Source organism: Pseudorca crassidens, chromosome 11, assembly GCF_039906515.1.
Source record: "Pseudorca crassidens isolate mPseCra1 chromosome 11, mPseCra1.hap1, whole genome shotgun sequence".
Classification (NCBI taxonomy): Eukaryota; Metazoa; Chordata; class Mammalia; order Artiodactyla; family Delphinidae; genus Pseudorca; species Pseudorca crassidens.
In genome coordinates, this window is record NC_090306.1 from 67,408,551 (window position 1) to 67,425,701 (window position 17,151).

At 40.2% G+C, this 17,151-nt stretch overlaps 1 protein-coding gene across 3 annotated transcripts in view; it reads left to right on the forward strand.

The window, feature by feature from the left end:
• Window positions 1-13,327, forward strand: part of SYT1 (synaptotagmin 1) — a 541,914-nt gene extending 528,587 nt beyond the window's left edge. For all 3 annotated transcript variants that reach the window (XM_067697425.1, XM_067697423.1, XM_067697424.1), the window contains 2 exons: window positions 5,527-5,660; window positions 10,241-13,327. In XM_067697425.1, the coding sequence (XP_067553526.1) occupies window positions 5,527-5,660; window positions 10,241-10,447 (341 nt within the window). In that variant the 3' untranslated portion in view covers window positions 10,448-13,327. The remainder of the gene's footprint in view (window positions 1-5,526; window positions 5,661-10,240) is intronic.
• Window positions 13,328-17,151: the final 3,824 nt, after the last annotated feature.

The following is a 17,151-nucleotide window of genomic DNA, read 5'->3' on the forward strand; positions in this document are numbered from 1 at the left end:
GTCACTGGGCTAAAATCAAGGTGTCGGAAGGGTCGTGTTCCTTCCTGGAGGATCCAGGCGAGAATCCGTTGCCTTTTCCAACTTTTAGAGGCCAACTGCATTCTGTGGCAGTGTAGCCATCTTAAAAGCCAGTAGTGTAGCTTGTCCCTTACCCTTCTTCTATTGTCACATCTCTTTCTGACCACAGTCAGGAAAGGTTCTCTGTTTTTAAGGACCCATGTGATTAGATTTTGCCCTCTTAGGTAATCCCCTCATCTCAAGATCCTTAACCTTAATTACATTTGCGAAGTCCCTTTTGCTATATAAGGTAACATATTCACGAATTCCGAGGGTTAAGATGTGGACATCTTTTGAGAAAGCTGTTTTTCTGCCTTCCATAATTGTGAACTTTAGGGACAAAAACCAAAAACTGTTGTATATTATATTAAAGAGGCTTGTCAACATATAAAAGTTTGAGGGTGACTTCATTACAGCGTCCTAAAATACCACCAAGTCATAACAGCTATTATGACAGAAAGGAGATGAAGTTCAGTTAGGCTGACTTCAGACAAAAAGAGAGCCGACAAATGGTGAGTGAAGGTAGCAGTGCCTCAGTGACAACAAAACCAAACGATAGACCTGAAAATCATCCAAAATGAGGCAATGAATCTGCACTCTTTGTACCTGTAGTTTATTATTGGGAATAAAGAACCATCTTTCTGATCCCAGTCCATCATTTTCCAGAATTGAAAAGTTACACTCATACACTATTAGAGACTAGATAGACATCGGAAAAGAGCCCTTCCTTTCTACCACAGTTTGAAAAACAAAAAGACGCTAACCTTTTTTAAGATAAATTAAACAAATAAAAGAAGCAAACTGTCCCAAGTCTTGCACCTGTTTCAGTGGCAACAGGGATTATCTAAATGGTGTTGAAGAAGGATTGTCAGTATTTAGATGATGAAAGGTTCCATGAGTGCTTGTTTTGGGGACAGAATAAAGCAGTGCAGCCGCAGAGGTATGGAGTCCCTGAGGACAGTAGCCCAACTTTGTAGCTTGCATATTTCCCCATGCTATTTACATGTTTACAAAAACCTAACAGATGTTTGAATGCTATGCATGGTGTCCAGCAGTTGTACTCAGGAAAAGCAACAACATTAGGGAGTCTCATTACAGCCTATTTATCATTTCCATAAAATGATGTCTTATTACGCAATGATCAGGATTTCTAAGCCACTAAGAAACTCTGAATTGACAAGGATTTGCTTTGTGGAACAGCCCCTAAAACAGAACAAATTTAATTATACAGGGTCTTACTCTGCAGGAGAGGCGATCCTTACTATAAAAAACGTGTGTGTACCTAAAGCATGATGGGTATCTCATAGTTAGGTGGGTATGTTTCCATTTAGAAGACTCAACCATAGTTACGGAGACAGGAGCCAGGTCTAGATCCCCAAAGAAGTTACTAATGAACTAATCAAGGGATTAGGGCCATCTCCAAAGGGACCAGAATTCAGGGCAAGACTCAACCAGAGGACACTTAGGAAATCAAGCCAATCAAAGAGTAGATGAAAATGGAGAAGACTGGAGAAAATGGAGACACAGTGTAAGACTCTGGATGGCTGAACCAAGAAGATGCTCAAATGTGACCACCTTGGGTACATAACCTATCAGGCTTAGACAGTCAAGACTTATCCAGGCACAAAAGTTGAAAAAGAGTAAGACATCTGACAACCTGTGGAGTGGGAGAAAATATTTGCAAACCATATATTGGATAAGGGATTAATATCCAAAATATATAAGAAACTCATACATCTCAACAACAAAAAATAAAAATTTAAAAATCCATTAAAAATGGGCAGAAGTTATGAATGATATTTTTACAGAGAAGATACATAAATGGCCAACAGGTACATGAAAAGATGTTCCAATATCACTAATAATCAGGGAAATACAAATCAAAGCCATAATGAGATATCACCTCAAACCTACTAGAATGGCTATTATCAACAAGACAAGAGATAACAAGTGCTTGCAAGATGTGGAGAACAGGGAACTCTCATGCACTGTTGGTGGGAACATAAATTGGTGCAGCCAGTATGGAAAACAGTATGGAGGTTCCTCAAAAAAATTAAAAGTAGAGATACCATATAATCCAGCAGTTCCACTCCCGGGTATGCATCAGAAGTAAATGAAATCACTATCTCAAAAAGATATCTGCATTCCCATGTGTCCGTTGCAGCATTATTCACAATTGCCAAGACATGGAAACAACCTAAGTGTTCATCAGCAGATAAATGGATAATGAAAACGTGGTATATATAAAATAGATTATTATTCAGTCACCAAAAAAGAAGGAAATCTGCCATTTTTGACATCATGGATGGACCTTGAGGGTGTTATACTAAGTGAAATAAGTCAGACAGAGAAAGACAAATACTGCATTCTCTCTCTTATATGTGGACGTAGAATCTATTAAAAAGCCAAACTCATAGAAAAAGAGCACAGAATAGTGGTTGCCAGGGGCTGAGGAGTGAGGGAAATGAGGAGACATTGATCAAGGGATACAAACTTCTAGTTATAAGATGAGTAAGTTCTGGGGATCTAATGTACAGCATGGTGACAATGCTGTGTTGTATACTTGAAAGTTGTTAAGAGAGTAGAGCTTAAATGTTCTCGCCATACACACAAAAATACTATAATTATGTGAGGTGATCAATGTGTTAACTAACCTTGTGGTGGTCATTACTTCACATATATATGTATATCAAATCATCACACTGTGCATCTTAAATTTACACAATGTTACATGTCAATTATATCTCAATAAATATGGGGAGGAAAAGGAAAGAATAAGCTCTAAGTTACTGTCAGTCTTGGTTATGATTAAGACGGGAATTTTGCCTGTAAAGTAAGTTGCTTTGGTACCTGTAACAGGATGGATCTGCAAAAACAAAGACTAACTCTGCCCATTCATAGCAGCCCCATACCTGCTCCTCTTCCAGCCCCGTGTCCCCTCTTGTAAGTATCATGAAATTATAGAATATCTCTGAATCATGGTCAGAAGTGGCAGATTCTGCTTTTGAAAGTGGGAGGCCAGCAGTGTTACCTCTCTGACCTCACTGCCTACCTCTCCCCACCTTGCCTTCTTGTTCCGTAGACACACAGAAGGACAAGCACCTTAGGGCTTTGCATGTGCTGCTCCTTCTGACTGGTTCAAGCTTCCACCACATCTACCAACGACTCACTCCTTGTAATTCAGTTTTTAGCTCAAACCTGGCCTCCTCGGTGAGAACCTTGTTGATCAGTTTTCCTAAATTAACTTGGTCTCCCCCAGGCATTGATCACATCACATCAGAGTTCATGTTGAAATCTGAAATTATCTTGTTGGGTTTTTAATTTGCTTGCTCACATGGCAGATGCACAAGGAAATTTCTTGTCATATACTGTGTTAAATGAATAAACAGTCACCGTGCTTCTCTTGCAAAACCCTGTGCCTTAGTTAAGTTGATGAAGTTTCAACACATGAACACAGGAGCCATAAACATTGATTTGTGACTATTTAGTACTTGGGTATTTTGTCAGTGCCAAGGAGCAACTGGAGACTTGACCATCTTTGTAAAAGTGCAAGGGGCAGGGATGGAGGACCCAGAGAGCTTCATAAGCAAACAAGGTCTCTGAACCAAAAATCAGAGTTGCCTGTGAACAGCAAGATGGATTATCAGTAAAAAGGGCCTTTTTTCCCCTTCATTTGCAATTATTTACAGTGCATTTTTTTAACTGATCAACTATGTAGTTGATAGGCTTGGTTTCTCATCACTTGGTCTGGCTTTTAAAGATATTCTTCATTTTGATGAAAATCTTCATTACGAGCCCCTTGACTGGATGTAACATTAAAAACAAAAACCCCAAACAACACATATTCAAGTAATGTGGGCTTTGGGGCAGTGGGAAGAAGATAGGACTAAGAATAAGGAGACCAGATTATGAGGCCAGCCCTAAACAAGTTCCTCTGATTCAGTCAACAAAAATTGTATACTGCCAGGTACTGTTTAGTAAATTCAGTTAGTGAATATGACAGACAAAGTTTCTGTCCTTCAGGAGTTATGTTCTACTAGGGGATAGGAAGAGGGAGATAAAAACCACCTTTGCTGGTCTGCAGTTTTATCTTCTAAAAGTACAATATGTGGGCATTAAACTAGATTATCTGTAAAGTTTCTCCCAGCTCTACACATTCTGAAAGAAAGGAAAGTAATTTTGGAAGGCTTGGCAGTGGTTATTTTAGGGGAGTAAAATCATGGATGATTTAAAATTTCTTCCTCTTTTTGTTTATCATTGCTTCCTGATATTTTTTCTATAATAAACATGTATTACGTATCCGATGGAAAAATGTTGAAGAAAACAGTAGATTTTACTATCAAACCTGGGTACTGGTTCTTAATAACCTGAAGGGAGGTCATTCATCTGTTAGTAATGAGAATCGTCTTTCCCCTCCAGTGACTTACTTATTACTTTATCTAATGAGGCTTTGAGGAAACTGCTAAGGGAATCTTTCTGCTCCTTTTCTCATTACCTCTGTGTGTGCTACCAGCTTATTCTCTTTTCTCTGAATCCTTGAAGCTCTTCTCTACCTAGAAATGTTCTGGCACAGATCCTGGTTATCTCTCTTTCTCTCTGTCTCATACACACACACATACACACATGCACACAGACACTCACACACACACACTCAGACATGTGGCCTCTTGTCACCCTTCAATATTCACATCTTACTTTAAATGTTACCTCTGCAGAAAGGCCTTACCTGAGTGATCTAAGTATAAGAATTCCATTCTTCCCTTAGACTCACCATACCTCTGGGAGTCTCTATCACACATCTCTCTGCCCTTTCCTTCCACAGCACTCTTCTCAACTTAGAATTTCATATGTATTTCTTTTCTTTACAAGCTTATTGTCTATTTCCCCCACAAGTCTGAAGTTCCATCCTGAAAAGAGGGATGGTCTGATTTGTTCACAGCTATACTCCTAGGGCTTAACTAATATTGTTTGAGCAAGTGAATAAATGAAAGAATGAAATGTCTCCTTTGTCCTCTCTCTGTCAAGAGTTTTAATTCCCATGCAGTGGTATCCTGAAGCCAGTTCTTTGCCAGCTCACAAGAGCCAATTGTTAAATTTTCAGGAATTTAGTGAGCCAATTGTTAAACTGTTAGCTTGAAATCAGCCATGCTGAGAGTATTTATACCATGGACATTAGCAAATGCTACATGTCAAGACTTTTTTTTCCCAAAAAGCTGGTTTACCAGCACACCAATCCTCTCATCTCCTAAATCCAACTATAAATATTGAGATATCATGGCAAAAAAACATGGCCCATAGGTTACTTAAAATCTTTCAATAAAAAAACGCTTGAAATTAAAAAAAAAAAAAAACTAACTACATGCTACACAATTATTTTCCTGTCAGGAATACTTGGACTTTTTATAAGCTAAATTATAATATAAAAATATGTGTCTCTGATTTCCTAAAGTTTTTGTTTCTGTTTTTCAGATCCTTATGTGAAGATTCATCTGATGCAGAATGGCAAGAGGCTGAAGAAGAAAAAGACAACGATTAAAAAGAACACACTTAACCCCTACTACAATGAGTCATTCAGCTTTGAAGTACCCTTCGAGCAAATCCAGGTAATGTCACCATATTTTTTCTTCCCATTCAATTTCATTTCTTCAGATCACATAAATTCAACACACAGATCTTGTGAATTATCAGTGCATATGCCTCCATTAGAACTGCTATTCTCATTCCACGCACATTTAATGCTCAAACTACATCAAGAGGGAAATGATAAAATACACAGCACAGGATGTGCTGATTCATCACCAAAAACAGCTGTCATTCTGTTGAGCAGAAATAAAGTAGGAAAAAGAACATCGACAGAACCACTCTACTAATTCAAAAAGTACATCCACAAAGGTTAAAAGGTCGAGAGAAAATAAGCTTTCACTCTTTACTCCCAGGCTACAATATGTAATTCTCATTATCACCTCTTTGTAGCAAAAAAAAAAAAAAAAAAAAGTAGGATAAAGGAAATATTTTGGTTGATGCTAAATATGCAGCATCTTTAATCTTTCACTATTAAAAAATAATTAACAGTAGAAAAATTAGGCTAAGTTGTATTTTTCATTGTTTAAATTCAGCTTCCTGTTTCTGAGTTGGAATGGATGGTTATTTTTGTAAAGACAGAACCTTAATTTGCTAGATAGTATTTGTTATGATAGGAATTATCCTATTAAAAGACCTTGTGGTTAACATGTTCAAAATAGGATGCTACATGTAGACACAGTGATAGCATATGATCTTATTATTTAGTCATTCTTAAATATTTTTAGATTTTGTTACGTCATATTCATAGTTAGGCTCTTGGATCCAAAGTTCGCATCCATTAATTATGGGCTATTCTTACTAATCTTTCTTCTTTTTTTAAATATGTATTTATTTATTTACGGCTGTGCTGGGTCTTTGTTGCTGTGCGTGGGCTTTCTCCAGTTGCCGAGAGCGGGGGCTACTCTTCCTTGCAGTGCTCGGGCTTCTCATTGCAGTGGCTTCTCTTTTTGCTGAGCATGGGCTTCAGTAGTTGTGGCTCGCGGACTTAGTTGCCCCGCGGCATGTGGGAACTTCCCAGACCAGGGCTCGAAACCGTGTCCCCTGCATTGGCAGGCAGATTTCCATTGGCAGGCAGGTTCCCAACCACTGCACCACCAGGGAACCCCTATTCTTACTAATCTTTAATGGGTATCAGAGAGTCAAATTTCTTAAAGCAACACTATTTTTACACTTTATAAAAAAATTGATGTGGGTCTATCTTTTTAGTCCTATAGAAGTTTGCTCATAACTTGAAGGAGAGATGAAGGGTAGGCATCAAAACTACAGCATGGAACCTTCTAATGGTCCAGAATAACAAAATGCAGCAAATATTCTTCATTTGCATATTTTTATTTTTAACCTAGTCTTAAAATACAGTACCTTAGGAATGAATCACACCTCTATTCCATGAAGAAAGCTAATATAATAGCTACATTTATTGTATATTTATTTTGTACCTAGGCCCAAGGTAAGCACTTTACCTGCAAAATCTCATTGAATCCTTACAATAACCTTATAAGCAAGGTACCATTATTACCCCAATTTTATATACATATAAGGGAACTGAGGCTTAGAATTGTCTCATATATAAAATAGGAATAATAACAGAATCCATGTCAAAGTGAGACCATGCATGTAAAAGCATTTGGAACGGTGCTAAGCACATACAAACGCTCAGTAAATGGTTCCCGTCATTCTTACTCACGATGCTATTGTTGTCTTTTATTCAAATTAACATTTTATGTATTAGAAACTGGATCTAACAATAAGATTAAAACAATATGCAAATCAGCACTTTCCAATAGAACTCTGCAAGGATGGAAATGTCATCGGTATTGTCCAATAGGGTAGCCACCAGCCATAGGTAGGTCATGAGCACCTCAGCCACTAGTATAAACAAGGAACTTTAATTTTAATTTATTTAAATTTAAACAGCTACATGTGGCTAGTAGCTACTGTATAATATAAGGCAGTTTTTTAAATCATCAGTAATCCCACCATCCTCACATTAGTTCATGGTTTTTATATAACCTTTCTTATATACATTTTCACATGGCAGCCGATTGTACATACTTATTTACTTTCAATAGCTGTTATATAAGTAAATGACATTGCAGAAGACACTGATTCCCTGTCCCCAGTCACTTGTTTACTAGCCTGAACCAGTGAGCTCACTGCTTTGGACCCACTGGCAACCTAAGACATCCAATTTCTCCAACAATTTATTTTGCAATATTTATTCAGTGAACTCTTTTTTGAGTTCTGAGACATTATTCCTATGGAAACTAACACCTCCTGGCATTTTGTGTTTTAATTCCACAAAACAATATGAGGCAGGACATTGAGATGAAAAATCCTATTGTAAATCTTCTCTTTTGAGCTACAATTCTATACCTTTAAAAAAAAATACATGTCCCTTATCAACTATAAATTCCAGCAAATGCAAATATATTGAAAATGAAGCACATTAAAAACAAGATGTATGCTGGGTTTCTGGGGCAGCCTTTCAGAGGAGATAACATTTTGTCAGGACAGAGAGAACCTCAGCCCAATACAGAGTCCATGAGGCATGGAAATAATGAGCATGCCTTTGACTGCATCCCTTCTTCACCGCTCCTAAAGTCAATTTGTTCTTTTCTTTCTTCTTTTCCCCAATAGGCTGCTATCCTAGTCTTTGCATTTTCCTAGAGAAAATAATTGAGCATTTAACATGCTATAATAGGGGCTTAGGTTTTTTTTTGGGGGGGGGGCTTAGGTTTTATTTACCCTGAGGTTATACGATTGTCTGTCTTTCTATCTGTCTCTATCCATATGAAATACATTGAGAGAAGCAAAATATGCTGATTTCCAAAAGCATATGAAAAGGTTGCAAACCACCCCCCACCAAAAAATGTATAGACTATATATGCAGCTGAAAAAATGAACCCAAGTCCCTTATAAGGATATTTTGTCTTGATTGCTCCTAATCAATACATTCCTAGGTGAAAGAATCAAAATTCACTCTAACTATTCACTCCAACCTCCAAAATCCTTGTTACTTTTGTGCATGACGACCCTACTGTCCCTGTCCCTCATTCCTCGCAATATGACTGCATCCAGCTGAATTCGCTTGGGAAAGGTGCTCAGAACCAAGGTGATTCTGTGCTTGGCTTCGAATGCCATCCAGTGAATAGGTTATTCCCTTAATAATGGCATCAATCCAAGGCTGCACAAGGAAAGATGGAAATCTGTTTCCTTTACTGCCCATGTGTTGCATTTTACATTCTAAATTCCACTTTCAGAAGTGATCATTTTCTCTGATCTGAAGCTGTATGTTGATGACCTCTCTCAGCACATTCGTCCAATGATGCAGTCCTCAGAGTACAAAGCCCAGTAAAGGGCCACAACTGAGCGGGATCTTCATCTGGCCCTGGCTTCCATCATTACATTTTCTGCTTCTTTGCCTCTGGCCACCAAATGCTACACGTTCTACTTTATTCTAAAGTTTCCCTTTATCTTTTCCCTTGGTTTCTAGATTGGAGCCATTGCCTATTTTGACTAAGCAAATTCATTACTTAGGAAGAACTAAAACATACTTTTAAAAAGTGTTTCTTTCATGTCAAAATGGTATGGGTTTGCTTTCACCAGTTCAAAAAAGTAAGGCATTAAATAAACCCTCACAACCTAATAGAATCACTGGAGTAAATCTTGTGTGGCCTAAAGGGTTATTCCAGTTGATGTCAATGCTGGATACACAGTTACTTAATAAATGCTTACTGAGAGAATATACGAACGAGAAAAATTATCTTTAGTTAATTACTACTTTTTTAAGACTTTCACTCTGTTGTCACACTTTAAACTCACAATAATCATGTGATTAGCTGAAATTCTATATTAGTTTTATGTAAAACTATGCTGGCTCTTCCCACCTGAAATAGGATTGCAGTACATGGTTGCTTTGAAAATTGTAACCAAAAAAACAAAAATGATCTGAGTACTAATGCCAAAAATTTTGCTGATGAAACAATGGAAACAACTGGATTTAAAGGTGAATACAGGGGACTTCCCTGGTGGTCCAGTGGTTAAGATTTTGCCTTCCAATACAGGAGGTGCGGGTTCGATCCCTGGTCGGGGAGCTACAATCCCACATGCCTTGCGGCCAATAAAACCAAAACAGAAGCAATACTGTAACAAATTCAATAAAGACTTAAAAAATAAAAATGAATACAAGTTGACATGGGCAGCCGGGCATGGTATTTTATCACATGGCCTCCCGAAACCAAACCACTCATTTCTCATATGACTTCAGGCCCGTGATTTAACTTCTCTGAGCTTCAGCATCTTATCTCTATAATGTCAATGTTAACGGGATCTATTGTAACTGAGTAGTTCACGTGAAAGACTTAGAATTGTGCCAAAATTAACATTTACTGAGTGTTCTGAAGATGCTGAAGGAGATGATGATGATGTAATAATGGCAGGGACTGGACTCGGGTTTTCACGTTCAGGCATTTTCCTCCTTGTCCTGGTGTTTGGAGCTTGGGTCTTCTTATTTCCAACTGCTTTGATCTCAAGGAAGCTTGGTAGTAGGGCTTTATCTCTAGAGCCAGATGATTAATGTTTATTTTGTGTCCTCTTTCAGAAAGTGCAAGTGGTGGTAACTGTTTTGGACTATGACAAGATTGGCAAGAACGATGCCATCGGCAAAGTCTTTGTGGGCTACAATAGCACCGGGGCGGAGCTGCGACATTGGTCAGATATGCTGGCCAACCCCAGGCGACCCATTGCCCAGTGGCACACCCTACAGGTAGAGGAGGAAGTTGACGCCATGCTGGCCGTCAAGAAGTAAAGGGAAGAAGAAGCCTTTCTGCATTTGCCCACGTAGTGCTCTTTAGCCAGTATCTGTAAATACCTCAGTAATATGGGTCCTTTCATTTTTCCAGCCATGCATTCCTAACACAATTCAGTGGTACTTCAAATCCTGTTTTAATTTGCACAGATTTAAACGTAGAGAGCCCCTAAGCCCTTCGTCATACCACTGCTCTCCAAATCTACTCTTCTTTTAAGCAATATGATGTGTAGATAGAGCATGACTGAAATTATTTATTGTATCACACCGTTGTATATACCAGTATGCTAAAGATTTATTTCTAGTTTGTGTATTTGTATGTTGTAAGCGTTTCCTAATCTGTGTATATCTAGATGTTTTTAATAAGATGTTCTATTTTAAACTATGTAAATTGACTGAGACATAGGAGAGCTGATAATATATTATATGGTAAATATAGTATCGTCTGCATTCCAGCAAAAATATCAACTTGTAAGGCACTAGTACAGTGAAACTGACATCTTAAAGGACAACTTAAACCTGAGCTTTCTGTTGAATCATATGAGCACCAAGATACGCTGACACCACATATTTGGTGGATGAATCCAATTTTGTAGAATTTCTTCACAGGCAAATTAGCATGATCTGAGAAGCATCCAGCCTGACCTCCAGGAAGTAGAGCCACAAACCAGAATAGCATCTGTCTGTACGTATCTACAGAGCTCAAGTCACGCTTCACTCTTACATTCAAGGAAGCAACTGAACAGGGGTCAATGACTTCACGTTACTGCATATAGAGTAATGACACGATGTTGTTCCGTGTGTGTGTGTGTGTGTGTGTGTGTGTACGTATGCATTTGTTTGGGGATGGGGTGGGTGGGAAAAAAGCTGAGGGGAGAAGAAGTCAGCATTTCTGAAATACTGCCTGACTATTTAAAAAGAAAAAAGTAGCTCTCCGTTAACACCTTTATACAAAATGTGCATCCTGTGAATTCTGTTCCAGATTTCACACCTACTATAACTTCAAAAGGTTTGCACGTCAGACTTTGTAACAAAATATTTTATTATACAAAACCAGATTAGAAGGAATGCAGAATATTTTTAACGCAGCAATCTGTGCTTATGACACAAAATGACTTTGTGGTAAGCAGACAGTATTGTAATCCCATCAAAAGAGGAAAAAATAAAACAATTAGCCATAGTTCTGAATGCACTTCCATTAAGCCAAAACAGACAGCTAGTGATCTTTTTATATGCTCTTTTTACGTAAATAAGTTTTAATTTGTCCTTTAAAAAAAGGTGAAACAAAACCAAGAACAAGTTCTAGAAAACTGAAGCAACCTCTTATGTACACTAGATGCTTGATTTAGAGGAGTTTTTAAATGTTTTCAGTGTTATTATGTAGTAACTGGCACTATTACGAAGCTACTAGTCATTCCATAAGAGTCTTAAAGGACTGCTCTGTGTAACACTGTGACTGCCCTGTGTGCTTAGACACGTAATGTAGTTTCCTCAGTGGATAGCACTCAATCTATTCCGTAGTGATATTGTAACAATACTGCCATTCCCTCCTACTGCACTGCCCAAGGTGTGTGTAGCACAAACCGTTCTCATTACAAAGGACCAATTCAGCACTGAAAAGCTATGCATAGGACAAGAAAGATACAAAGCATGGGGTGGAACACACAGCATTTCGTCAAGCACTGTGCAATATTCCATATTTTTCCCCACTATGTTAGACCCCCGCTTTGCCGAAAGGCAGCCCATGATCTCACACTGCATGTAGCCTTTTCTCCCACTCCCCTCTGTGACCCTTTTCACTCGCAGGCCACAGAGAGTAGTGATGCTCTGAAGTGAAAGTTTTGTCTCCAAAAATACCAAAACAGAATGAAGGAAAACTAAGCATCGGCCTCACGTTGACTTTCAGATATCGCACCATGGCTTTTACAACTGCAAAGAGAATTCAAAAAGGGCTGATGGGAAGCTTCAAACACGGGGTTGGCTGTTTCCTGATAAAACTACAATTCCTGTCTTGTTCTTTCCTCATCAAAGAAGAGGCAAGCCCTTTGGCCTTTCAGCCCAGTCATAGCAAACTCCTTAGAACTGGGATAGACCTGGAGGACAAAGGGAGAATAACATCTCCCTCTTCCGTGGATGGTCCATACTTTTTTCAAAAGGTAGATAATAGAAAATGCACAAGTCACGATGTAAGATTAAATACCAGTTTGAACAGAAGATTCAAATGAGACTCCTTCCAACTTAAAAGATCAGATCCTACCAAAGAGAGGGAGTTGACTGACTTTTAAAAATTCCTTGAATACCAGAAACTGACATTTGATTTCACCATATTTCAGTTTTAAGTTGTTCGCGCTGAAACAAACATTTTGAAACAAGCAGGTTCGAGCTGCCGAATACACATCATTTCTTGCATTAAAGCACGATTAATGCATTCTCTTGCAACACTGCCAGACATGGGATATTGTCACGATAGAATTAGTTGGTACTACGCCACCTGTCACAAGTCAGTGACCGAACCTGCTTTAAGACCAAGATTCATCCTCCAATAAGCCACATGTACCTTTCTGACAAAGCTGTGTAAAGTATTAGAATCTGATGCTCTAGAAAGATCCTAGTTGCCTTTGTGTATATTTACTGCCTGCTTGAGTGCTTCTCTGTGTGGGTATTCTCTGTATCTTGTAGAAATGTTGGGGTGTTTTCTTCTGCCATATGGCTCGTGGCCCGCGAGTCAACTCCTTAGCTGTATTTTACCTTCATTTTTGATGAGGTAGTTTAAATTTTGTTTCATTTTGTGTAGTGAATTCCACAGGAGTTTTCTGATTGTTGTTAAAAATGACTTAACATATTACACAGATATTCAATAAAAATGTTTTATTTCCTGTTGATGTTGCTGCCTTTCAACCCTTTTTCTTACCTGACTCTGGTGGGGAGTCCATGGCCTATTGACTTTGGAGCCTGCTGGAAGCAGGGGCACCTAAACAAAAGCTTGCACTGAATGCCAACCTCTGAGTCATGTCTATGAAGACAGAATGGCTGGAGGGAAGACAATGCCCAGAGAGCATTTGTCCATTCCTGCCCAGTGTTCCTGGGCATGTCTTTCTCAACATGTGTCTCTCTGTTCCTGTTTATGATGAGTTCACCAGGCACACTTTCAGGCTTCCTGCTTTGCCCAAAATGTGTCCTCCAGGATTTTCATACTCTAGAGTCTGAGTCCCATAAGCCTCTCCAGAATGGAATTAAAAATAAGATATTTTAAAGCCAGTCTTCAAAGGAGAGCATGACACATTAACTTCCCTGCCTACCACAATTACTAGGTAAAACAAGTAAACACCTTTCCCCCACTAAATGCAACATTCATCAGGTGCCTGCTGTGTACCGTGTTTTTCCTGGGTGATGGAGATACAACAAATGATGTAATAAGATTCACCTGGTCCCAAAGAGCCCACAGTCTCAGGCGGACATGTACATGCAGTATCCCAAGATGCTATGAGGTATACCCTGAGTCCCTGAGAACTTTCCCCAGACCAATCCTAGTGGACACAATGGTGTGCCACGCTCACTCCCCTTCAGCACCTAGAAGCTGCTAGAAGCCTTGCCTGCCGACAGCTCACAGCCCTGTCCCTCTGCCCTCTGCTGAGGAGACTGCCTTACCTGAGGTCATGCGTCCTCCCAGGGGGTGCAGCTCACATTCCGTGGCCCACAGTGGACCTCCTGTGCCATCATGGCCGAGAGGGTTAGTTGACGGTGCTTGTGCAACCGCAGTGCTGTTCGACTTCTCCCTCTGCCCCGTCAGTAGTCCTCACTCCTTCACGGGTGGCGCTCCCAAGGGCGCTTGCCAATAAGACTCCTTCTCAGAATCCATACCCTGGGATCCCTGTCTTTGGGGGAAGAGATAGGAAGAGAAGATTTCTAGAGAGTACAATACCAGAGGGAAATCCTAAAGGAACTGGTAGGAGTTATCCAAGTCCATGAGTGGGCAAGACTGTGGCAACATTTATCTCATTTAACAAGGCTTAAGGTTCACTCACGATAAGGTCTCTGGTAGCTGCCTATACCTTACTCCCTTCAGCAGCATTTACTGGGCCCTGCCAAATAAGGGTAAGGACTAAGCCCAAGCAGCTTAGACAGCCAGGGAAGAGGCCACCTCACTACTGTTTCTGAGGAAACAATTGGCAGAGGTCTAAATGTAAGTTGACAAAAGAAAATTTGAGACCTGTGAGGGTAAGGAGCAAAAAAAAAAAAAAAAAAAAAAAAAAAAAATCAGCATTATAAATTGTTCAGTTTTCAATGGTGAGCATTTTGTTTTCCTTAAATAGCTCTTGACATTAGTTTACAAAAAGAATGTTTCTTAATGAAGTACCAAAAAGAAAAATCACCATATGCTTTCTTCAATGTCTGTATTTCAAATAAGGAATTTAATATAAGAATTTGGCCCCATAAAAGATCTGAGAAAGCCAAGCAGAGGCAGCAGGTTAACTCAGAGGTGAACAGATACCACCTGTAATTATATGCTAGGGCTGCCCTAACAAAATACCACAGACCTGGTGGCTTAACCAACGAAAATGTATTTTCTCACAGTTTTGGAGGTCAGAAGTCTGAGATCAAGGTGCTGGCAGGGTTGGTTTCTTCTGAGATCTCTCTCCTTTGCTTGTAGGTGGCATCTGGTCCCTGTGTGTTCACCTGGACTTCCCTCTATGTGTGTCTGTGTCCTAACCTCCTCTTCTTATAAGGACATGAGTCATATTGGATTAGGGTCCACCCTAATGACCTCATTTACACTTAATTACCTCTTTAAGCACCCTATCTCCAAATACAGTCACATTCTGAGGTATTAAGGGGTTAGGACTTCAGCATATAAATTGGGGGTGGGGCGTAACTGAGCCCATAACACCACCCCTAAGGCTGGAAAAACAAAATGGAGAAGAGATGTTAACACAGCCCAGAACCATAGCGGAGGGGCCAGAACCTGCGGGAATTAGCATGGAACCACCAAAGGGTCTTGGGTGCTGGTGTTGGAACCAACAAAGAGGCTCCCCATTGGAGGCTCAACCTGGGCCTCCCACCAGCATAACCTAATCAGAGTCAGCTGGGGAGGGAGTCCGGGCGTACATAGCCAGCACAGAAAGGTGGGAATGAGGGTGGAGAAAAAGCAGGCAAATGACCAATACTTTAGGTGTCTCAGTCCATTCAGGCTGCTATAAACAAGAATACCGTAAACGGGATGATTTAAACAACAAATATTTATTTCTCACAGTTCTGAAGGCTGGGAAGTCCAGGATCAAGGCACCAGCAGATTGAGTGTCTGGTGGGAGGTGGTCTTCTTGCTGTGTCCTCACACGGGGGAAGGGACAAGTGAGCTGTCTCTGGGGTCTCTTTTATCAGGGCACAATCCCATCCATGAGAGTTTCACCCTTGTAACTTAATCACTCCCAAAGCCCCCCATGCCACCTTCTAATACAATCACTTTAAGTGTTAGGATTTCAACATAAGAATTTCAGGGGGACATAAACATTCAGTCCATAACATTAGGAAACTTTTAGCAGCTGCACAGGTTTTCTAAATGCTCTGGTTTCTTCCCTGTAGGATTCAGGTGTTCCTATCCGAGCCACACCTGATGAAACAGGTGCAAGAAATCACAGTCTTCCATTTATGCAGAGAGTTGACTAATACAGATTTGAAAGTTCCAACCAAGATTGCCATTACCCACTCCCTGCAACACAACTTTATTACATATGCACAGGACTCTTTGATGTGTGGCAACTGATTTAAGCTGCACACAAATCTTTACTGTAAAACAGTCAGACGGTGACTTTGGAATAAGAAGGTTAAAAAAGCAGGAAAATAAAAATGAGAAATAGCCTGATACTAAATGTACAAAGAACTTTTCCAAAGCATACAGAATAATAATTATGCTGGAGGAACCATCAAGAGGGAGCAGTAATAAAAGCACCATGCAAACCTGCTGATCATTTCTGTGTGATCTAAGTTCTGAGCCTGCCTGTAAGTTACCTGCATCTTAAAGTCTGCATTTCAGCCATACTGATTCCTCCCCCCTCCCCGACCAATACATATCCCCAAAGTTCCCACACTCATCCTTCTTTAACAGTAACCATCTTGCCAGCAAAGGCTTTTTCCCTGTGCAAAATGGACTTGCCCTCGCCAGAGCACACACAAGGTTAAAAGGGATTTTGTACTGAACAAGTCAGGGCTCACTTCCTTCTCAGCTGTCCACTTTACTTTGGTCACTTTCCTACCTCCTCTGGTCTGGGAGTGAAGCAAAGAGGTGACATCCTTTATAGGCAGGATTTTTTGAGTTGCCTGTGGAAGGAACCCAATTCAAGCTGGGTTAAGGAGAAAAAGAGAGGGAAGGAAAGGGATCCAGGGCAGGGAGAGGGAGAGAAAGACAGATACAAAGAGAGACAGAGACAGGGCTTCCCTGGTGGCGCAGTGGTTGAGAGTTCGCCTGTCGATGCAGGGGACACAGGTTCGTGCCCGGTCCGGGAAGATCCCACATGCCGCGGAGCGGTTGGGCCCGTGAGCCATGGCCGCTGAGCCAGCGCGTCCGGAGCCTGTGCTCCACAGTGGGAGAGGCCACAACAGTGAGAGCTCCACGTACCGCAAAAAAACAAAACAAAAAGAGAGACAGAGACAGAGAGAGGAACTATTGGCTCATCTAACCAGGAAGTTCAAGTTATGATTCCATTCAG